The following is a 23,726-nucleotide window of genomic DNA, read 5'->3' on the forward strand; positions in this document are numbered from 1 at the left end:
CCCCCCCGTCTAAACGTTCCCATAGACAACAGACCCCACCCAGCACTTACTACTGGCCACCGCCCAGCCTGTCAACTCCTGTGAGCCTCACAGCAACAATGACTCTCAGAGTTAGGAATGAATATTGCCCCATTTTACGGATGGGGAAATCAAGGCACAGGGCAGTTGAGTACCTTGTCCTTGGTCACACAGCTAAGTGGTGGCAAAACCAGCAATCCACCCCAGCAGCCAGCCTGGAGCTCTCTGCCATCTCGCACCCTCCCTACTCCGTCTGGTGGGTCTCTAGCCTAATTTAGTTTCAAATGAAAGTTTGTATCCCTACCGTAGTGGAAAGCCAGTTTCACTTGCCTAAATAAAAAGTAACTGTATCCGCAACAGGAGGGGCCGCGATGGTGAGAGGCCCGCGCACCGCGATGAGGAGTGGCTCCCGCTTGCCGCAGCTAGGGGAAGCCCTCGCACAGAGGCGAGGACCCAACACAGCCAAAAATTTTAAAAATATATAAATAAATAAATAAATAAAAGATTACTATTAAAAAAAAAGAAGTAACTGTAAAGAGATACTGTGTTGCCAGGTGTGAGACTCACACCGCCCCAGGGTTTCTCTCATGTCACTCGGGTGCTGCACCCCCAGACTCTCTTTCCCAACAGCGGGCATGGCTGCTCTCTGGGGACCCCGATACCTCAGAGCAGCCAGGAACTTTGCAGCGGCACCCCTGTCTTGGGTCAGGCAAGGCGCAGCTCCCAGCGCTGGGCGGGTGGCAGCAGGTACCAGTCATTTTGCAAGTCCCTGCTGCCAGCCTGGCGCCTGACCCGCCTGATGGTCGTGTGGCCCCAGAAGAGCCACCTCTCCTCCCTGGGGTCCTGTTCTCATGGAAATGGAAATGAGTTACACCCCCCTCCCCCCAGGTCTGCTGTAGGGACTCAACAGATCCAAACTGCACAAAGCAGGGGGGACACGGCTGAGGAGGGGCCACACCGTGGCCATGCTGGCAGAGCCTGTGAGCTCCCAGTCCCCCTGCAGCCTCCTGTGGGGCACAGGGAAGATGGACCCAGCCTGCAGAGTGGGGTCACATCACTGCAGGCCGGGTGGTCAAGAGGCAGAGGACACACAGCAAGATACTCTGGGATAGGACATCCCAGATGTACACACGGCAACGTGAATCGACCCAAAAACCTGACACAAGTGAGACCAGCAAGAAACAGAGTGAGCTCTAGAGCCAAGTGGACACACACGCGTGGAGACACGCCACATACTTCACCAGGGTGCACGCACACCTGCACCGTGGGCCCTGGGTAAGGCCATGTCTCCGGGTACCTGTGTCCACGTCTGTCAGATCAGAGCCCTGCGGCAGGGCTGCTATCTGTGCCAGGTCCACAGGCAGTGGCTCTGGGACATGAGTAACAGGTGGGCTACACACCTAGAACCAAAGGACGGCCACGCTGGGACGGGCCTTCGAGACCAGCTCTGCCAGGACCTGCAATTCACAAGCCTGGAAAGGGCCCCAACACCCTGCCCCGACACACACACACAAACAAGTCACAACTGCCCTGTCAAGACGCCTGCTTGCACACTTTTCACCCTCGTAACACAGGTATTATGTGGTCTGTAGCCTGAGTCAGGAAATGTGTGCAAAGGACTCAAGTGACTTGCAGAACCAAGACTCAACCCCAGGCAGGTCTGAGGCTCCCCCTTCCAACTGGCCCAGCTGCTGCCCACAATTTGGCAAAACAAACAAAGCCCCATGTCTCCTCCCTCCTCAACAGAGGCTGGGCCAGCATCCATCCCAGAGTCAGGGCAGAAGGACCCTCAGACATGGGCTTGTGCAGGAAGACGTCAGGCTGGGGAGGGGAAGGCACTTGCCCAAGGAGAGGCAGCGGGGGGCACCCCGAGGGAAGACTTGGAGGCAGGAGGTTCTGCCGCCACCAGGGCCTGGCTGGGTGGAGCGGAGCAGACGCCCGCAGGACGCAGCAGGGCTTGGGGGGCTCGCTGAGCCCTAGCGCCAACCCTGCCGCCGCCTCCTCCCAGTGAGCCGCCCCAAGCCTGCAGGCTAAACCCACTGATCACATCACCGTATTTTATTTCCTCAATAGCACTGCCCGCAGTGATTTATTTTCTAGTTTCTTGTCCTCCTGAAAGTCACACAGGACTTTGCCTACTTGTTGTATCCCCAGTGTCTAGAACTGTGCCTGAGACAGAGTAAAGATATCTGTGAAATGCATCAATCGCAGCCTCGACGTGCTGCCTCTTCAGCCCCGCAGAGAGAGAGAGCTCCCGGGCTAGGGCAGCAAGCAGTTGCTGCACCTCAGAGAGCAGTGCCGATTGGTGTAAGGTAGGGGCCTCCCAGCCACCTGGGGAATCGGGAAGGTCACCTGGGAGGCAAAGCTGGACGGGGTCTCTGCCGCTTTCCTCCACGGAGCTGGGGGGAGGCACGGCCAACTGCTCAGAGATCTCCCTTGAAATCCCCGTTCAGCCCTCAATCCCGTCCAGTCCTGCTGTTCGGGACTCCTTCTCTGGACCGGCGCCTTCTCTCCTGGATCTGTAACCTTTCCCTCCCCATGACCTCCTTCCTTCCCTCCAGCATTGAAAGGGGCTCCTGTCTTTCTCATCTTAAAACATATCTTTCTGGATTCCACCTCCTGAAGGAAAGGCAAAAAGGGGGCTGGAGTCTGGGCCCCTCCCTCCCCATCATCCCCACCTGCAAATCCTCCACACCCTTTGACCATTCCTCTTAACTATGTCCCATTCGGCCTGCTCTTCCCCATGGCCAGTACCGTGGCCTTCTGTTCACTTCTGTTTCCCTGCAGTTGGTTCCGGGCCTGTCACAGTGACCATGGAACCAGCGACGGCAGGGACGCTGGGAATGTAAACGGCTGGGTCGGGGGCACCACGAGGGCTTGGCCATGGGAGGGAGAGGCTGCCCTTCCTCTGGCTCAGGTCAGGCCTAGGCCGCAGGCTCCATCTTCCCTCCATGTCACCTCCAGGCAGGTGACAGGTGGGTCCCCAGGTCCGGGTCCCGGTCCCCGGCCACTGGGCTCCAGCCTGGCCCCGCCGTCGGGGCAGCAGCCGGCGTAGTGAGGCCGCGGGCCGGGCGCGGGGGCCTTTCCTGTCTGGGCCGCGGCCCCAACCGCTGGCAGCGCTTCCGGCGGGGCTGCGGCCGGGCTGCACTATCAGCTCGGCGCCAGATGCCCGGCCAGGATACTTGTGGTGAAACTGTGAGGGCGCACTTGGCCCTCTGGGGTTTCTCCGTGTCAGCCTCCAAGACAAATGGAGGGGGAGACTGACACCCGGCCCTCTTCTTCAGCCACCTTTTCCTCCCTCTGACCACCCGCGGCCGTGGGCAGCTCGAGGCCTGTCCGTGGAGGAGGAAGGCTGGACGATGGGGCTGGACAGCGGGGCTGGAAAACGGGCTGGACAGCGGGGTCGGATGATGGGCTGGACGGTGGGGTCGGGTGATGGGCTGGACGGCAGGCTGGCCTGGGTGCCTAGACCACACGTGGCCCAGGAGCGCCCACTCCCCACTGTGGGCCCAGGGAGGAGGCTGGTCCGCGACCAGTGAACGTGTCCGTGTCTTGGGCACCTCGCCGCGCACCACGGGCCAGGCCAGTCCACCCTCGCCCCGGGCTTAGGAGGGGGAACCAGGTCCCGCTGGCCACTGGGGAATCCAGGACCAGGTAGGAACAGGGGGGCCCGCGCCCCAGAGCTGGGGATGGGCGGAGCTCGGGCAGCGGGCGCGCAGGCCTATCCCGGGCCCCGCTGGGGTGATGGACGAGGCCCTGGCTCGGCCCAGCGCCAAGTCTGGTCCAGGCCGGGAGGAGGCTCCCGGCCCCCGCCCCTAGGTGGCACCACCGCTAGAGCCCTCGGCTTCACCGTGGGTGCGGCCTTGCGCATGCGCGGCTCCCCTAGCCGCGTCTCCCCGGCGGGCCCTCTGCGCCTGCGCACCCGGCGCAGCCCGTGTAGTGTCGGCGGGTTTCCGGGAGTCGCGCGGGCGCCGCACAGCTTGCTCCCCGTCCTGCGCGCGGCCCGCCGGCCCAGCAGAGGGCGCCCGCCGGCACGACCCTCGGTTTCTGCCCCCGGTTCTTCCCTTCCCTGCTCCGAAGTGAGGGATTTACCCGAACTAAGCGGGCGGGGAGGCTGGAGAAGAAGCTGCCTAACGGCCGGCCGAGGCGGCCACCGCCCGAGGGGAGCCCGCCCTGCAGCCCGGGGCCCCGGCCGAGCGCAGCCCCGCCTGCGGCCTCGAGAGCGGGACCTGAGGACCCGGCGCGGCCAGAAGCTCTTCGGAGGAGCCAGCATTAAGGCCGAGGGAGCGGCCGCGAGGTACCGTCACCTGTTCCCTCCCGAGGGCTAACCAAGCGCCGCCCGTCGGTCTCCCAGGCTCCCCGAGACCACAGTGCCGGTGGGCCCGGGGGTCGTGCAGCCCCGCTCTGGAGCGAGCGTCTTCCGTACCCTCCCCGACCCCCGCCTCAAGCCCTCACACTGGCCTCCACCATTTCCTCTCTTCAGTCTCCCCCTCCCACCCGACACTCCGCGACGGCAGTTAACACATCTGAACGCGCCCATCCTCAACCTGTCAGTTGCACCGGGAAGCCTCTCCCGCGCCCGTCCCCACCGCCCAGCCACGCAGCTCTGCAGTCACCACCTCAACGACCCGCTCCGAAACCCCACAGCCTCCTCTTGGTCGACCCGAGACACGCACTGCCGAGTCCACGCGGTCCTGCGCTCCCTTGCCGCACCCGCCGCAGCGTCGCGCTCCAGGCGGCCGCGGCACCCTGGGGCCCTAATGCTCAGTCCTGGGTCTCCACCACCCCACACCTTTCCCCGGCAGCGGACCCGCAGCCTCCAGCTCGCCGTTTCCGCAGCCGTCTCCACGCCGAATATCTAGCTCCCACGGACGGTCCCACCGGGCGGCTCAGGCACACACCCCCTCACCGGGTCTGAAACAGAACTCATCACCGTCTTCCTCGAAACTGGCCTCGTGCAGACTGCCCCACATTAGGTGAATGGCACAGCCATCTCGCCACCCTCCCCACCAAGATGTAAGCCACCAACTGGGTGTCACACGCTGATCTGAACGTCTAGCTGATAACACAAGGGTGAGCGTATCAGACGAGACCTCTGCCTTATCAGGGCTGGTCCAGTGATCGCACACGTTCCGACCGCGCTGGACGATGTGGAGGACGGGTACAGGGTAGCACAAGAGGGCACAACAGGATGGGTCCCAGAGGTCGTGGAAGGCTTCCCGGGGGCCGTACTTAAGCTGTTCCCTGAAGGACGAGCAGGACTTCACTAGGTGAGGATAAGGCGTCCACCCCAGGCAGAGAGGAGAGTGGAGTGGAGGGAGTTGATCACTCGGCAGCCGATTCCCCCACGTAAGTCTCTCCACTCCATCCGTGTCCCTACATCACCACCCTGGCCCACGCCTTCAACTTCTGCCTGGGTTACAACAGGCTCGCAGGCCTTCTCCCACATCTACTTATAGTCTTCAGTTCGTTCTCAGCCAAAACCAAAGCTAAGCATGTCTCTCATACACGGGTCGGTCTTCCCTTGACTTTAGGGTCAAGCCAAAAGCCTGGGCAGGCCTATAAAGCCCTGTCTTGTCTGGGCTCTTCCAGCTCTGCAGCCCTGTGTCATACACTTTATACCCCACTCTCTGGATTCCCTTCAGGTCCTCAAGCCCCAGGGCCTTGGCACATGCCGCTTTCTCAGGGAAACTTTCCCCAACTCCCATCCCCATCCAGTGCTCTCCTGTATTTACCATCAGAGGACCCTGTCCCTCTTCCTTACAGGGTTATGTCAGTTTGTGACCATGAGTCTGTGTTGATCACGTGACTGTTCTCCACAAGAGCCATCTCTGCTCTGCTCATTGTTTCCTTAGTGCCCAGAAGAGCCCATGACACAAGCACTCTGACACCCCACCACTCTGTTCTGGGACCTTACCTAGGCCACTTTACCTTTGTGGCGTCAAGTGTTCTAATATGTAAAATGTAACCAATACTCGCCATGCAGACTTGCTCTCAGGAGCGAATCCATTATTTAATGGATAAAAAGCACTTGATAAAAGTACTATCCCCAAAGTTAAGAAATAAGTTATGAGAGACTTTCAACAGAACAGAACAGATGTTCACAGTTCCAGCTTTATTTTCATTCGGTCACACATGCTTTAAAAAACATACACGCCTGTAAAATACCCAAACATCAGGAATTAGAAGGGCATAAAACAAGGGGCTTACAGGTGGAAAGAATATCCTAGGCTTCAGAACAAATAAAACCAACTCAAAAATTTCTTTGTTCAAAACACAAAAATATTTTGTTTTTAATGACACTTAAGTTTGTTTTTGTTTTTTTTTAAAGGAACATTTTAGGGACAAAAACTAAGCTTCTTGTATTGCTTGAGGCAGAGCCTGGCTTCCTTCTTCCTTGAAGGCCTTCTGCAAAATACAGAAGCCAGCATTTGCCGGCCTTGATGTTCACCACTCCCACCCTGCCCTCTGCAAGTGCAGGGCTACAGGGCATCCAGGATGTGGTCGATCTTGGTGACCAGCTCCTGTCGCTTTCCCGAGATGAGCTTCTCGTTCTCGATGTACGTGTCTTTCTTGAGCTTGCCAGCCACCAGCCGCTCGGCCTCCACTGCCGACTTCAGTACCAGCTCCTTGACCTGTGCGTCCAGTTTCTGCATTTCGCTCACCTGGCCGAGGCAAGAGCAGGGCAGGGCTCGAGCGTCCTCCGCGGCCCTGCCCCACAGACCCACCACCTCCCGGGGCAGAGGGGCTGCTGTGGAGGGAGAGGCCAGCTTCACCCCCTGAAAGGCCTGTTCCTGCAAGCTCTGGCCCCTGTGAGCCAGGCCCTTCACCACCCCCGGCCCCAGATGTGGAGAGACTGTAAGGACCGAGTGTGGAAATATCGACACCCCCCCCAGCACAGTGCCGGACGCACGCAGGCACTCGGTGAACGTTTGTTCTCTTCCCTCCCACGGCCAAACTTGGCCAGGGACTTGATCAGGCAGAGGGCCAACGGCAGCGGGTGGGCGACTCCTGTTATCACCAACTGGGTGTCAGGCTGAGGCCTTTTATAGCCACATTCATTCAACACTCAACAAATACTTGTGAGCCATGAAGCCAGGCATGACTACGCTCTGGAAAACAGCAGTAACGACACGGGAAGCTGACGCACAATAAATACTTAAGCACACGAATACGTGGTTTCACAAAGGAGCGGGTGTGCGGAAGAAAACAGCACAGGGTGCGGAGAGGGAGCAGGAGCGGGTGGGGGCGCGTGGAGAGGGTGGTCGGGGGCTCAGAGGGGCACCCCGGGGGCTTTCAGCCTCATTTACAGGCGCCAAGAACTCATGCAGCACGTCCTAGGCAGGATTCCCAGCGCTTCACATGCACTAACTCATTTCACATGACCGCCGTGAGCTCAGTAAGGATTAACAGCTCCCCCATTTTAGAGATGAGGAAACTGAGGCACACAAGTTAGGCAACCTGCTCAGGTTCAGAAAGTCTGAATCACAGCCTGGATTCAAACCCACAATTCTAAGTCTGGGTGCTTCTCCCTGCAGCCCGAGCAACCTGGAGCCTCGTCCAGTCTGGCCTCCAGGAGAGGAAGCAGCTGCTCTCAACACCAGCGCTGTGGAGGCCAGCAGCGCTTCCTCCAAATCCAGCTCACAACCGAGAGCCCAGACCTCGTTCCACCCCAAGGGTCGGCACCACGCGACGCGGCCACCACTGGGCGCGCTCACCCCACAGGCCAGCGGCGAGCAAGGCCACGTTGGGCGAGGCAGGAACGAGCCGGGTGACTCGGCGACGGCAGGCACTTACTCTGTCGCACAAGTCGGAGCCCTCCGTCTTCAGCCTGGACTGCAGCAGCGCCACCTCGCTGGCCAAGGCCTTGTGCTCCGTCTCCAGGCTCTTCCTGCCACTGTTGAGGGTGGACACGTCCCGGGACTGTTTGTACCTATTGACTGTCTCGTCAAAGTGACGGTAGAGACCTAGTCTCTTGTTGACCAGGGTCAAGACCTGCTCTGTGATGCAGGCCACCTTCATCCTGGCTTCTGCAGCCGGGTCCTGGGGGAGAGACACCGTGTGTGATGACGTCCAGGCCTGAGCCCACTCCGACCTTCTCCTCCCAAGGAGCACCCACCACTAGCACACAAACGAGAGAAGCCGCCATCTTGGAAAGTCAGAGATTCACACTTTCACCGACACTGACCCTGGAACGGTTCAGCCATGGGCAGGACGGGACGGGAAGATGAAGCAGACGTTCACGTCCAAGTCCAGCAGGACAGACAGACTCTTATAAAAGGGATACTAATGCCAGGGTGCACCGTGAGGGGTATGAGGTACTGAGGGAGGAGAAATCCCATCTCAGGCCGGGGAGGGCTTCCAGGACGTGTTTCCAGGGCCTAAAGGGTGAAGCCCAAGCTCCTTAGCCAGCCACGGCCCTTTAGACGCGGCCCCGTGTACTCCCCAGAATCCCTCACCAGTGGGCCACTGCAGAAGCCCTAACCGGGCATGCTCAAAGGCTGACTCTGGCCTGCAGAAGGTCGGTTTGGCCCACAATTAGTTTTTTTTCCTCAACAAACTATCAAAGCTTTAAAATACAGATGTATACACAGGAAATCAGTTGAATAAACTATGACCTATCCATACAAGAGAGTCCTCTGCAGCTATAAAAAAAATAACGAAGAAGAAAGCTCTCTATGAACTGATATGAGTGATTTTCAGGATACATTAGTTAAGTGAAAAAAACAAAGTGAAAAGTAGATATGCTGTTGCTACCTTTTGTGTACAAAAGAAGTAAATAAGAAATATCTGCCTGTTTTCGCAAAATCAGAAAGGCTACCTCGGGGACTGATGAAATTGTTCCCTACAAGGCAGGGTGGGACAGGGTGGAGGAAACCGCACCATTTTCAAGTTCTCAATTTAGAACTCTGTTAATGTTTTACGGTATCACAACCAACATTAAATATTTCCAATGATGGAGGAAGAAACCAGAATAAAATTCAAGCATAAATGAACCTAACTACCTTTCAAATGAGTAACATGGGAAAGAAGAACAGAGCAACTACCTTGGGATCACAGTACTTTGACACTATAGTCTCAATCTAAAGACAAAAAGAGGGCTTCCCTAGTGGCACAGTGGTTGAGAATCCGCCTGCCAATGCAGGGGACATGGGTTCGATCCCCGATACCGGAAGATCCCACATGCCATGGAGCAACTAAGCCCGTGCACCACAACTACTGAGCCCATACTCTAGAGCCCGCGAGCCACAACTACTGAGCCCACGTGCCACAACTACTGAAGCCCAGGAGCCTAGAGCCCGTGCTCCACAACAAGAGAAGCTACCGCAACGAGAAGCCCATGCGCCGCAACGAAGAGTAGCCCCTGCTCGCCGCAACTAGAGAAAGCCCGGGCGCAGCAACGAAGACCCAATGCAGCCAAAAATAAAAAAATAAATAAAATAAATTTATTAAAAAAAATAAAGACAAAAAGAACTGCCAAGAAACCTGGCGCTCTACTGGTAGGTTTGGTGTTTGTCGTGGTATGAGTGCAGCAACTGTGGAACTGTTTTGTTTTGTTTATAGACTTCAGCAAATAAACACACTGATGTTGGGATCCAGGCAAAGAACCCTGCGGTGTTAGACTGGAATAACTCATATTTCAAATACCACATGTATTTATCTCCCGGCTCTGTCTGCGGAAAGGGCTGAGGAGCAGAGATGCTCCAAAAGCAGTCATCACAACCAGCTCCCAGATCATGGTCTCCAGGTACCATTCTGCACTGAAAGGAACCGGAGCTCCTTGGAGAAAGTACAAGATATGCCGGAAACGTATTGCTGCACCCTACAATAAGGAAGTGCTCAAAAATACGATGTAGACAGAAAGACAGTCAAACCTGGGACACTTGAGCATCAAAAGGAACAGCACAGTGGACAGTAATCCAATAAAATAACACATGAATCCAAACGAATAATGAACCAACCAACCAACAAGAAAAGCTTTTCCTTACAGTAGGAAACCACCTAGTAAGGTAAAACGCACTATAGTTTTTCAGCCACCACAACTATCAGATTCAGATAAGAATTAGTAATAAATACTGTAACTAATGGGTGAATATATATGATATTTATATCGACTCAAACAGATTATATATTAATTGCAAAGAGAAAAATAGTAACTTTACAGTGAATAAACCAAGAAAGGCACCAACTCAACCAAGGAGAGTCAATATCACCAACCCCGGACCAAATGACACCAGGTACCTCCCGACGTGATGCACTGCAGACGCAGCACCACTTTACAGTGTTCTTGCCAAAAGTGCATCATCTGAGTCTTCAAGGAGAAACGTAAGAAACCTAAACTACATACAAAGGCTGAGGAATGTCCCAGAGTAAAGCACACTAAGGAACTATGACAACTAAATGCAACGCATCATCCTCAACTGAATTCTGAAGTATGAAAAATAACGGCTACAGAAGTTACCCTTGGGGCGATCAGGAAAATTTGAGCCTGGACCGGGTGCTGGTTGTTACTAGAGCAACGTCACGTTCCCGACTTCGATCGTCATGCTCTGGCTGTGAGAGACGGGGCCCTCGGGGTCAGGCTGTGCACACGCCTAAGCATTCAAGGGAGGTGGGCAACTTACTCTCAAACGGCTCAGGAAGAGTACACACGACAGAGAGGCCAAATGTCAACCACTCCGTCCAGGTGAAGAGTGCACAAGAGTTCGTTTTACTATTCTTGCAAAATGTCTAAATGCAGAATCATTTTAAAACTCGGCATTTTTTAAATTAATAAAACAAAAGCAATTTTTATAGCGTAGAAAATGGGGATATGTCACAATAAAACCTAGACTCAGCCCTTCTGCGTGACAAGGCTAGCAGCTGCCCCGGTGGCACCCCTACCCCGGGGCAGCCTCGCTGGTCTACGGAACCAGCCAGACCAACGTCCTTGCTCGTTTGTACCAACTGCCACCCACAGGCCCCAGCGAAAGCCTGCCATGCTGTCCCACAAGCTGCTCCCTCCAGCCAAAGGCCCCGCCCCACCTCTTCTGCCAGTCACTTCCCCAGGAGCCTTTCTGGGCACACGCTCTGCCCACCGCCTCTCCCCACGGAACTGGCCGCCAGCAGCAACCTGTCTCCTTCAACAGCGCACGTCTGTGACCACAGCAACAAAAGGAGGGGTCTCTAAGGTAACGGTCAGCTGAGGCCACAGGCAGGGCAGAGGCGTATGTCGCGCAGCCGGGCGCTGGGAAAGCGAGTCAAGCGCACTCTGCAGGCAGCCGAGTTGGGTACCTTTGTGATGGAGAAGTCCAGCCTGACGTAGACGATGACGGTGAAGAACAGGATGTAGAAGGCAGCCACCACCAGCAGGGGCTCCTGCAGCATGAGCACCTTGTTGAAGGTGTAGTGCACCTGGGGGGAGCCAGGAACACACGCTGACACACAGGTCCGCTCGGACTCGGACACCTGGGGGCGAAGGGGCCTCACAAGGCCTACAACTGTCCGGGCTGCCCCCGCCATCTGCCCCACCCCCGCCCCCAGAGGTGGCTGTGCCGAAACCACGCCAGGCAAGGAGGAGAGGATGGCAGGTCCCCGACCCTGCAGCCGCTCTGCAGGGAGGAGGCCTGGGAGGCAGGGCTGTGGAGCGCATACCACCATGTCCTGAATGTGCTGTTCCACCAGGTTTTCCTTGTGGGCCACGATCACGGGGCGGCCAAACGTGTCCAGGTAGGTGTAGTGCAGCTCGTCAGGGGCTCGGCTGATCTCATAGGGGCTGTCCACTTGGATGTTCCTAGATGCCGATGGGGGGAAACTGAGCCTCAGACAAACCGCACTGACCAACTAGGTTCACAGTGAGGATCCAAGGCCCAAGGGGTCTTCCCAGGTCATGAGTTCTACTCCACTCTGCTCCCCTCCCATCACAGGGAACACCCGACCCCCTGAGACCACGGACCCACTGTCAGAAAGCCCTGAGTATGAGAATGTTTTGTCGCCCATGCCAAGGGCAGGTGGCCCTGTGAGTGTCCACTGGTTTCTGCCAACTGGACTCCTAGAGACGCCGTGGCTCTGTCCTTTCCCAAGCCTGGTTCTTCAACTTAGGCCAGCATTTGATGAGATCCCTTACCCTTCCAGATTCCTTCCTTTCTGCTTAAACTGGCCAAAGACAGCTCCCTCTGTTTATAACCATGGAACCTGATATACCATCTGAGACCACCCTCCCCCCACCACCTTCTGAACCTGGTGTGACACGCCCAGGACAAGACAAAGCCATCTCCACTATCCCTCCCCTTCCTAGGAGCACAGCCCAAGGCCACCCAGCTGCCTCAACTCTGCATTCTCTCCTTTTGCCAGTCACCTCATCAGACTCAGGCCATCACTCTGGCCTGCTGTGAATCCTGCCCCTGTCACAGAAAGGGCTGTGTTGGGATAGCTCATAAGTGAATCTTGTGCCCTCACTGAGTCAGATGTCTCAGTTTAAACTCCGCCGGAAGCCCCTCCTCTGCACCCTAGAACCCAACGTCCCCCTGAGGTGCCAAGAGGGCACCACCAGGAAGGGAGACAGGAAGGGAGGTCAGACTCACTTGGCCCCTTCTGGCAGGATGATTTTCACAGTCAGAGAGTCTATCACTTGTTCATCAAACACGTGGTCCACAAGCCTCATCTTCAATGCATACTGGTCTCCTGGAGGGTCAAGCAGACACAGCTGTGACTGGTTTTGTGCGTGTCTTTCTCGTAAGTAAAGTACTAGAATCTAGGCCCTGAACGTCACAGAAGGAGACACCAGCCACCACCGACTGTGTGCCTTCAATGAAAGAACACGTCAGCTGAGTCCTGCTGAAAGGATCGACCTGAGTCTGATCAGGCTCCAGAGACAGCTGTCAATGGGCTAGAAATACGAAGACAGAGGCACGTGCTGCCCTGCGCTCTGACCCGCAATCAGCAAAATCCAGACCATGGGCTACACTACAAACAGGGTCAAGTTCTTCAACAGATAAACCATGAGGAAAACAGATGGAGGAGGAAACTATGGATTACTAGAGGCTGACAAGACAAATCAACTTTTTTGAAAAACGCAGAACTAGAGTATCTAGAGACATACAAGTGGGTGATAGAACGATGAAGAAATTCAAGAGAGTGGCTCCCAAAAGTCAGGACGGTGATCGCTGTTGTGGGGAAAGAGGAGGTACACGAGGGCCTTCTGAGTGGCTGGCAAATTTCAATTTCTTGACCTGAGTGATGGTTACAAGGTGTTCCTCTTATAATTTACTGAGCTTTGCATTTGTTTTGTGTGATTTACTATATTCTATTTTGCATTAAAAAGGTTTTAAAAAGAAAAACTTGGAAATATGACAAAATGTTTATAATCAGTAGTTCTGGGTGCTTGTGTAAAAGTGTTTATTATTCTCTGAATTTTTTATTTTTTAAATATTTCAAATTTAAAGAATTTAAGCAGTTCCTTCTTATGCTAGAACTCGGGGTAAGAAGAAGCTTTTTACTGTCCTATGTGAATTGATTACCGTATGCAGGTATCACTTTTACAACAGTAATTTATACCCACCCATGAAAAGTTGTTGCTGATATCCCAGCCTTCCTAAGAATGATAAAAGAATACCCTCTCCCCATCTAAAAGGACTGGCAATTATCTCACACACACACACACACACACACACACACACACACACACACACACACAACACAACACAAAACAAACCCACAGGAAATTAAAGAAAAAGACAGTCTTTCTCTTTTCAACTCTCTAACAATTGAAAACTGACCCAAATTATAGAGGTACTCATAGCTTGGGAGGTTGTAGCCGACGATGTAATGGGTCTTCCACCCGCCAAAAAGAGGAAAGCGAGGCCGGATTTCCATCTCTACGGAGTCATCCAAAATAAGAAGGTGGCTGGTGGAAACATTGCCAATCTCATCCCGATAATAAACATCCTGTGCAGCAGCAGGAAGGATGGTCTGCAAGACAGTGAGTATACCTTCTGAAGACTCCAGAAACTGACGCAGAGGAAGTGATCCTAAGTCCAGAAAAGACTTCCTGCACCAAGCTCTTCATTACACTACTTAATAGTCTCCAAACTGTGAACAACCTGAGGAAAGTCTAACTTCCCCCCAAAGGCTTCAAAATATCTAGATACCTCATCTGCTTCTCAGTCAAGGTTGGTAAATAGCCAAATTTTTCTAAACAGTAAATAACAGACTCAAAAATACCTTTGCAAATGCTAAAGACTTAATACAAAGGTACAAATAATCTGTAAGTTATTTTGCAGGAAAGCAAACTAAAGATGGAGGAAATCACATGAAGTCACTAGGTGGTTTATGGTTTACTTATGAAAGGGGTTTCTCCACCTAATATTTTTAACTTATTTTTTTAAATCTTTACTTATTTTTAATTATTTATTTCCAAATCTGTAAGCATATTTTGATAATCGAGGGGAAAATGTAATGCCTTTGTTCGCACAGTGAGCACTTATGTAATACTTAAGTACATGAAAATGCTTCTAGGATTTCACTGATAAGGCAGAAAAAGATACAAAACTGTATATGCAATATGATCAAATGTTTTTTAAAAACAGTATTATAAAAGAAAAAGGAAATACATAAAAGAGTGTCAGCAAAACTAGTGCCTGGGTTTGTTTTTCCTTTTTCCATTATTCAAATTTTCTTTAAAAAACATGACTTACTTATATAAATGGGGGCTTTTTTTTTTTTTTTTGGCCTTGATGCTAGTTCCCCAACCAGGGATTGAACCTGGGCCACAGCAGTGAAAATGCCAAGTCCTAACCACTGGACCGACAGGGAATTCCTGGGGGCAATTTTTTTTTTAACATTCTGTTGGTTCTAACACCGTCACTCAACTACCTGAACATCAGTCAATCCCAACGACTGTCCATAATTAGCTACTTTCAAAAAGCAAAAGAAAGGACAGATGTGATAGTCATGGTTTCCCTTATGTCCAAGTCCAACAGTCCATACCTTAAAAGAACGGATGGAGGAGACTCCACTATCTGGCTGTCTCTGGTAATCATAGCGCGAAAAAGGCCCCTTCAGCACAGCCCCCGTGTGCTTCAAGTCCACGTTTTCCTCCACAGCAATGTTACCCCAGTGGGAGACCTCGATGACTCGGGTCATGCTGGTGATGGTCAGGAAAGGGCTGTTGTTCTCAGAATGTACTTTAAAAGTGTCCTGGAGAGGAAGGAAACAAGCAGCTCAAAGTTTGGTGACAGAGGAATCAACACTAGCTTAAAGCAAATTGATTGGAAACAACCTATGCATCAGTACCAGGACGGTTAAACTGTGACACGTCTAATGTATGCAACAGAATGGTTAAATTGTGCTGTCTCTAATGTAATGATGTGGAAATATTCACGATATATTATTAATTGGAAAGATAGAATACACAAAGCTGTTTTAGGTTCCAACATAAACATCATTTGTTTTACAAACAAAATTGCTATACTTATTATTTTATAGTGACTATGTGAGAAAAAGAAAACAGAACCTGAACTGAGACACATGAGAATGTCAACACAGACAGGAAACAGAATTACAGATTATTTCTACTTTCTCCTTGTAGTTTTTATTTTCCAAATTTCTGCAAATGAGCTTTTTAAATTGATTTTTTTAACCAATTTTTACAGTTTTAAAATAAAATAAAATCTTAAGCTGTAAATAAAGAAAAACTGTAACTAGGAAATAAATATAAGATCTAATGAAGACATAACCTCTCACCAGTGAGCTAACAAATAACTCATAACTGAGGGAGACACGTAGCATTACTGGATTTTTCTAACCTGAAGAAAATTCATCTGGAAAAGTTCACAGAAGAGACTTTTTAAGATAACATTTATGGAGTTAACATGTATGTATGCATCAGGCACTCTTTATGAGCTCTGAATAAGCACATAATTTCATTTAATCCTCAAAACATCACAATGAAGTAATTACTACTTATCCCCAATTTTACAAATAAAAAACCCAGAGGCCCAGCAGTTAGTATTAAGAAATCTTTCTGGTCACAGATACAAAGAACAGATTGGTGGTTGCCAGAGGCATGGGTGGGAGAAATGGGTGAACTGTTTTGTTTCTTTTTAATTTAAATAAACTGAATAACAGATTTTTTAAAAAGTAAAATTACAGAAAGACCAGAAAAACATCAAATTAAAAAGCTTTTGTACAGCTAAGGAAACTACCAACAAAATGAAAAGGTTGCCTACTGAATGGAAGAAGATATTTGCAAATGATACAGCCAACGGGATTAACATCCAAACTGTACAAAGAACTCCTACAACCTGACATCAAAAAACAAAGGACCCAATTTACAAATGGGCAGAGGATCTGAATAGACATTTTTCCAAGGAAGATGTTCAGAGAGCCAACAGGCAAATGAGAAGATGCTCAACATCACTAATCATCAGGCAAATGCAAATCAAAACCACAATGAGCTACTATCACTTCACACCTGTCAGAATGGCTATTATCAAAAGATAATAAATAACAAGTGTTAGTGAGGATGTAGAGAAAAAGGAAACCTCATGCACTGTTGGTGGGAATGTAAACTGGGGCAGCCACAACAGAAAACAGTATGGAGATTCCTTAAAAAATTAAAAATACAACTACCATATGACCCAGCAATTCTACTCCTGGGTGTTTATCCAAACAAAATGAAAAAAACTCATTAGAAAAGTTATATGCACCTCAAAGTTCATAGCAGTGTCATTTACAACAGCCAAGATACAGAAGCAACCTAAGTGCCCATCAACAGATGAATGGATAAAGAAGATGTGAGATACATACACATATACACACACACACACACACACACACACACACACACACACACACACACACACAGAGAGTGGAACACTACTCAGTCATAAAAAGAATGGAATCTTGCCATTTGCGACAACATGGATGGATCTAGAGGGTACTATGCTAAATGAAATGAATCAGAAAAAGACAAATACTGTATAATTTCACTTATATGTGGAATCTAGAAAACAAATGAACAAAACAGAAACAGAGTTATAGATATAGAGAACAAACAGGTGGTTGCCAGAGGGGAGGGGGGTCAGGGAAGGAGAGAAATAGGTGAGGCACATTAAGAGGTACAACCTTCCAGTTGCAAAATAAATGAGACAAGTATGAAATGTACAGTGTGGGGAAGTCAATAACTATGTAATATCTTTGTATGGTGACATATCATAACTGCACTTATTGTGGTGATCGTTTTGAAATGTACAGAAATACTGAATCAATATATTGTATAGCAGGAATTAACATAGTGTTGTAGGTCAATTACACTTCAAAAACCAAAAACCAAACAAACAAACTCATAGAGAAAGAGATCAGATTTGTGGCCCCCAGAGGCAGGGGCGGGACGGAGGGAGAATTGGAGGAAGGTGGTCAAACGGTCCAAACTTCCAGCTGTAACATAAATAAGTACTAGGGATGTGACGTACAACGAGATAAATATAATTAGCACTGCTGTACATTACATATGAAAGCTAAGAGAGTAAATCCTAAGAGTTCTTATCACAAGGAAAAAATTTTTTTCTATTTCCTTAACTTTTTTTTTTTTTTTAATTTCACAGCCCCTCGTCCCAAATAATTTATATATGAAGCACCAAAACTGGAGCCAAGGTCTGAACAGGTATCTATTTCTTTAATTTTGTATCTGTATGACATGATGAATGTGCACTAAGCTCCTTGTGATAATCATTTCATGATATAAGTCAAATCATTATGCTGTACACCTTGAACTTATTCAGTGCTGTATGTCAATTTAATCTCATTAAAAGTGGAAGAAAAAAAAAAGTTAAAGGACAAAAGGACCAGAAAAACACCTTTCTTTCCCAAAAGTCCAAGAAGTGGACAAGATAAGGTTATTTTATTTTGTTATTTTATTATAATTGTATTTAATAGCATTTAATGCCAATACCGGCACGGGTATGGGGAAACTGGCAGTTTCATAGTGCTGGTGCCATAATAAACTGGCTAAATTCTCTGAAAAAGCATTTGGCAATACAGCAAGAGATTTTTAAATGTTCATATGCTTTGATTTGAAAACTTGTACTTCAGAAAATCTATCCTGAAAGTACAGAGCAAAGAAAAGAGAGAGAAAGGACGGCTGAAGCATTGTAGCAATAGCCTGACAACCACTGAATCTCAGCGACAGATGGCTGTCCGTTTACGATACCCTATACTTCTGTATGTTTGAAACGTCCCATAATAACTACATCTTTTTTAAACCCTCATCGCTCCCTCTGCCTTTAAGGCCCACGCCCTAGGCTCAGCAACACCACCAGCAGCTAACCCCAGCCACCAGGGCCAGCACAGCTCACGTTTTCCCATCCCCGCGCCTTTGTCCCCCCACCGCCTCTGCCCAGAGTGCCTTGTTTCCTGCTCCCCCAACTCCGCCTCCTTTACAAAGCCCCCCTCCTCGAGCCCCAGCCTCTATCTGAACTCCCAGAATGAGGGCAGGGAGTCCCATGGAGTCACTTCTCGGCAGGTGAAAACTCCGGGGATGATCCGACATAGTGCTTTGGATTCCCACCCAAGCCCCTCAACGTGCAGTCACCCCCGCAGGAGATATGCTCTGCAGCGGACAGGGGTGGCCTGGACTCCACAAGGGCCCACCTGACTATAGGCAGGGACATCGCGGAAAGGTCCGTAATCCAGGAGGTCCTCGGAGCGCGTCGGGTTCCCCAACTTGGTGTAGCTCTCCACGTTTCGGGAGGCGAGTTTCACACGCATGGTTTGTGTCTTGGTCGGGTAGGGAGAGTAGAAATAATGGTTCCCCTCAAACACCACAAACTGTTTCTCCGACTGGGTGATCTGGGTTGGATATGGCTGAAGCACATGGGTATAAACGGCTTCCACAATGACTGAAATCTTGGCCCCGGGATCAAGGGCGACTGGGAGCTTGACGGTGAAGAATCTCCCGCTGGGGCAAGAATGAGGAGAAACAATTAAGAGAGATCAAGAAACTGAAAAGAGAAGAGCAGCTTAAAATCACAGCAAAATTTTGTACCAAGATAAAAGCAGTTACTTCTAAGAGATTACCTTCAACCTATTAATTTAAGCCTTTTTTTTTTTAAATTTATTTATTTTATGTTTGGTTCGGTTGGGTCTTTGTTGCTGCGCGCGGGCTTTCTCTAGTTGCGGTGAGTGGGGGCTACTCTTCGTTGTGGTGCACGGGCTTCTCGTTGTGGTGGCTTCTCTTGTTGCGGAGCACGGGCTCTAGGCGCGTGGGCTTCAGTAGTTGTGGCTCACAGGCTCAGTAGTTGTGGCGCGCACAGGCTTAGTTGCTCCGCAGCATGTGGTATCTTCCCGGACCAGGGCTTGAACCCGTGTCCCCTGCATTGGCAGGCGGATTCTTAACCACTGCGCCACCAGGGAAGTCCCTTCCTGCTTTTTAACGTGTGTTTGAAAACTATCCTTAGTAAAGTGTTTCAAAATAAATAACAAGTGCCAGGCCCCCTGCTAGGTACTGAGGTTAAAGCAGAGAAGAAGGCAAGTTCAAACCCAGGCTTCATGTTCAAAGAGCTCAGTCTACCTCCCGTGAAAAAGCATCACTTTTGGGCTTCCCTGGTGGCACAGTGGTTAAGAATCTGCCTGCTAATAAAAGAGACACGGGTTTGAGCCCTGGTCTGGGAAGATCCCACATGCCGTGGAGCAACTAAGCCTGTGCGCCACAACTACTGAGCCTGCACTCTAGAGCCCGCAAGCCACAACTACTGAAGCCCGTGCACCCTAGAGCCTGTGCTCCACAGCAAAGAGAAGCCACCACAATGACAAGCCCGCGCACCACAACGAAGAGCAGCCCCCGCTCACTGCAACTAGAGAAAGCCCGCACGGCAACAAAGACCCAACACAGCCAAAAATTTTTAAAAATTAAAAAAAATAATAAAATAAAATAAAAAGCATCACTTTCAGTGCCCTGAAGGCTGGCAAGGAGGTGTGGTAAGGCTGTCTACCCCTTGTAAACAGGACGGTAGCCAAGCAGCGATGGGAGGGTATCTGCTGAGGCAAACAGCCTGCAGGTCCCACCCACCAGTTTCCCATCTATTGACTGGGGATCCCTACCCCCATAGATTAGAGACCTGATCTGGCATGGAAGTAACTACTTTCCTGTTGTGAAACACACTGCCACTCTCAGGGGAGTCCAATTTCAGCACGAGGAGTCAGAAAAGACATCATAAATGGGTCCAGAATGCGGGGAGCCTGTCGCCTGCTACCACACACTCTATTAACTGAGACAGCCTCTAACACGCTGGGCCCATTCTAAGCGACTCTCCTAGTTATGATTCCAGCCCTGATATGATAACCTACAACCAGACAAGGCAAGACAGACATAGATATTCTGACTGTTACCTTACCTTTTACCCTTAATTTTGGTTTCACGTACTTCCAGATTGTTCTCTTCCTCATCCTCTCCCTTCACCTGTAAAAGTACAAAGGAAGTTATTCTTGTCTTTTAGTCTCTAAATTTTGAGTTAACAATTAACTAACTGCTGCAGAAGTCCACATTAAAACATTCAAACCACCAGAACTTTGCAAAGATTGAATTCTGGTTTCAGTAACAATTTTTCAAGTGAAATACAAGAACACTGTCAAAAGACCTACTTTGGCACTGAATAAGCTGTATAATATGCTCTAGAAAATCATAATATTTTCCTGAATGATCAAATACACAGATACAAATTAAAATTACGCTTCCAAATACAGTTTACACCTACAAATAGAAAGGCCAGAAAGGTTTCTTTCTGGACGTTTTCTTCTTCATTTACATTCCAATATGCCTATGCATAGAATAAGTCTCAGTATTATTTATTATTTATTATTTTTAACTTTTAATTTTTAATTTTGGCTGCGTGGGGTCTTCGTTGCTGCGCAAGGGCTTTCTCTAGTTGTGGCGAGCAGGGGCTTCTCTTCGTTGCGGTGCGCGGGCTTCTCATTGCAGTGCGCGGGCTTCTCATTGCAGTGGCTTCTCTTGCTGCGGCATGCAGACCCTAGAGTGTGCGGTGCGGGCTTCAGTAGTTGCGGCGCATGGGCTCAGTAGTTGTGGCTCAAGGGCTGTAGAGCGCAGGCTCAGTAGTTGTGGCACACGAGCTTAGTTGCTCTGCAACATGTGGGATATTCCTGGACCAGGGCTCGAACCCGTGTCCCCTGCACTGGCAGGTGGATTCTTAACCACTGCACCCCCAGGGAAGTCCCTATTTATTGTTGTAGAAGAAAAGTCTCATGCATAACCAAAACTGATTTTACTTGCGCAAAAGAAGTTAACAGTGGCAAAAGCAATGGCCACTGTGTGGCACACTCTTTTATTCTTATCCTTCATTGCAACCGGCTGTGCAACCAGGAAAAGGATGCCAGCCAGCTCTGGCAGGCTGCAGGGTCTTTCTGAGAAAGAGTAGGCATCTTGAATGAGATTGTGGAACAGATTCTAAGGAAAAAACTTACACACACAGCACTGATCTCTTTGCCAACCCAACCTCCACCAAAAGAAAAAAAATTTAAGACCACCTTTTAAGACTGGAGCAGTGATTCCCAATAGGGTATACAAAGCTATAATGAGAAAGCTATTTGTAATATTTCAAAAAGCCTAAAAATTATCATACAATCATCCTCATCAAAGCTGTACAGCCTAATAAAAACAACAAATTTCACTACTTTTGCTAGAATCCTATCACAGTGGGAACATTCTAGTATACTTGTGCTTATCAGGAACTCTCATTGTTCAGTTATATGTTGATTTGTCTTAAGAAATATTTATTATCACTTCTAAATATTTACTAGAGTCACTGTGTAATCTAATAAAAGGTTAGAGAAACAAAATATTTCAAATATAGGATCCAAATGAAAGCAAAAAAAGTAAGATGAGTCTTTGGTAGTAAAAAGACAAGGAACCACTGGCTCCTAGTCAATAATCATCACGGCCTCCTCTACCAGTTCCTAAACTTCTACATGTAGTGTTGAAGATAATTCACTGAAACAATTTCTAGCAACCTCACCAAAGCCTCCCAGGCAGTTGTTGGAAAATACACATCTTCTTGGTTAGGTTTATCATACAGTTACGTTTCCCATTGGGACAGGGGTACAAGGGAGCACATACACCCGTTTAACTCATCTCACTCTTGGACTACAAATCAAAAAATGGTTCTGAATAAACCTGGTGATGGGACTACAGGTCTTATACCCCCAACAGAACCCTACCTCACACCATCTAGGCCAGAAGAGGCAATGTCGTACAGTGAAGAACGCACACACACAAAGCGTGAAACAAACTAACCTGACTCTTTATTCTAAGACATCATGTAGGAGGTTAAACAACTTAACCTCCCAAACTACAGTCCTCACCAGCAATAACAGTACACCTCGAAGGACTCTTAGGAGAGTTAAATGAGAACGTACTTAAAATACCTACCACAATACCCGACACAAGGTAAATTCTCAATAAGACACCAGTACTGTAACCCAGCTTGTAAGCGCTCTCCGGCATTATGGCCAGATAGCTTCTGCTGTCTTGTTATACTGTGGCAACCTCACTAAATGAGAACTAGCTTTTATAAAAGAATGGGATTTAACATTCAGAACATTCAAATGAAGTTTTAATCCATCCTTCCACAAACCTTTAAGTAAAACTGCGTGTTTCATTATGGACAAAGCATGAGAAGGGAAAAGGAGTCATTTCAGAAGCATGATCTCTATAAAGGCAACTCTATAGCTCCAAGTTCAGCAGTCAGGTATGCTAAGAAGAAATACGACACTGGAATGACTATTCTCCAAACCAATAACTGGGTAATCACTTAATGGATGTTGTTTAAGGAAAACAGCAATAGAACGCAGACCTCTGTATACGTATATTCCCTCTATTCCCAAAGCCAACACTGTTTCCTTGAGAGGCGTAAAAATGACCACTGAAATGCCTGGAAGAACAGAAGCAAACTTGGGAGGCATTTATTGCTTTACTGTAAGAATGAGAACCGGTCGGCGGGAGGGAGAGAACTGGACTTTCCCTTTCTGTACTGTATTACTTGCACGAGTTTTTAAACTAACTTTAAGGAAAAGGAAATTTTTTGAAGCGTCGGTTCGCAACCGTAAGAAATGCGTTATATTAACAGCAGTTTCAAACGATTCCAAACTTGGAAGCAGGGGACCTGTTCCATTTGCGATCGCACTGGACGGAGCCCAGCTCCCCGGCGAATCCGCGCTCCGGCCGCACCACCTTGCGGCGCCCCCGCAGGCCCCGGGCCCAGCCGCCTGCGCCGCCGGCCGGGGCTGACGTGTCCGGGGCGGGGACGGGCGCCGGTCCTCCCGGCCGGCCCGTGTCCCCGGGCCCCGCTCACCTGCACGCCGAGGTACGCCAGCCGGGCCTCCAGCTCGGGCTCCAGAGCCAGAAGGAAGGAGGCGACGCGGGGCGAGGAGCTGCCGCCCGCGTACGCCAGGACCACCTCGGCCGTCACCTTGGCCAAGTGGCTGCTCAGGTCCACCGTGCGCTTCACGTCCTCGTTGACCAGCGGCGGCGCCTCCGCGGAGGCGCGGCCCGGCGTCGGGGCCCAGGCCCCGATCAGCAGCAGCAGCGGCACCAGGCAGGCTGCGGGGGCCTCCATGGCCGTGAATGAGCTGGGCCGCAGCTCGCCCGCCCGCGCGCGCACCCCGCGTCCGCCACGGCGCAGCCGCCCATTGGGCCCGCCGGCGCCCCAAGATGGCGG

At 50.2% G+C, this 23,726-nt stretch overlaps 1 protein-coding gene across 1 annotated transcript; it reads right to left on the reverse strand.

Moving 5' to 3' along the window:
• Positions 1-6,114: 6,114 nt before the first annotated feature.
• Positions 6,115-23,702, reverse strand: RPN1 (ribophorin I). The gene is made up of 10 exons (XM_082345282.1): positions 23,361-23,702; positions 20,391-20,455; positions 18,649-18,955; positions 14,986-15,195; positions 13,776-13,968; positions 12,582-12,681; positions 11,653-11,791; positions 11,293-11,412; positions 7,816-8,061; positions 6,115-6,683 (listed from the first exon to the last, which is right to left on the reverse strand). Exons 1-10 carry the CDS (start codon positions 23,622-23,624, stop codon positions 6,501-6,503), a joined length of 1,827 nt encoding a protein of 608 aa, XP_082201408.1. The 5' UTR covers positions 23,625-23,702; the 3' UTR covers positions 6,115-6,500.
• Between the last annotated feature and the right edge of the window lie 24 nt (positions 23,703-23,726).

This window comes from Balaenoptera borealis, assembly GCF_965194805.1.
Source record: "Balaenoptera borealis genome assembly, chromosome: 12".
NCBI lineage: Eukaryota > Metazoa > Chordata > Mammalia > Artiodactyla > Balaenopteridae > Balaenoptera > Balaenoptera borealis.

Coding starts and splice junctions, on each gene's coding strand:
- RPN1 (XM_082345282.1), bottom strand. CDS start 23,624: ATGGAGGCCCCCGCAGCCTGCCTGGTGCCGCTGCTGCTGCTGATCGGG. Junction 11,792..12,581: donor ATCCTGCCAGAAGGGGCCAA/GTGAGTCTGACC, acceptor ATCGGCATCTAG/GAACATCCAAGTGGACAGCC. Junction 11,413..11,652: donor AGCACATTCAGGACATGGTG/GTATGCGCTCCA, acceptor GGCTCCCCCCAG/GTGCACTACACCTTCAACAA.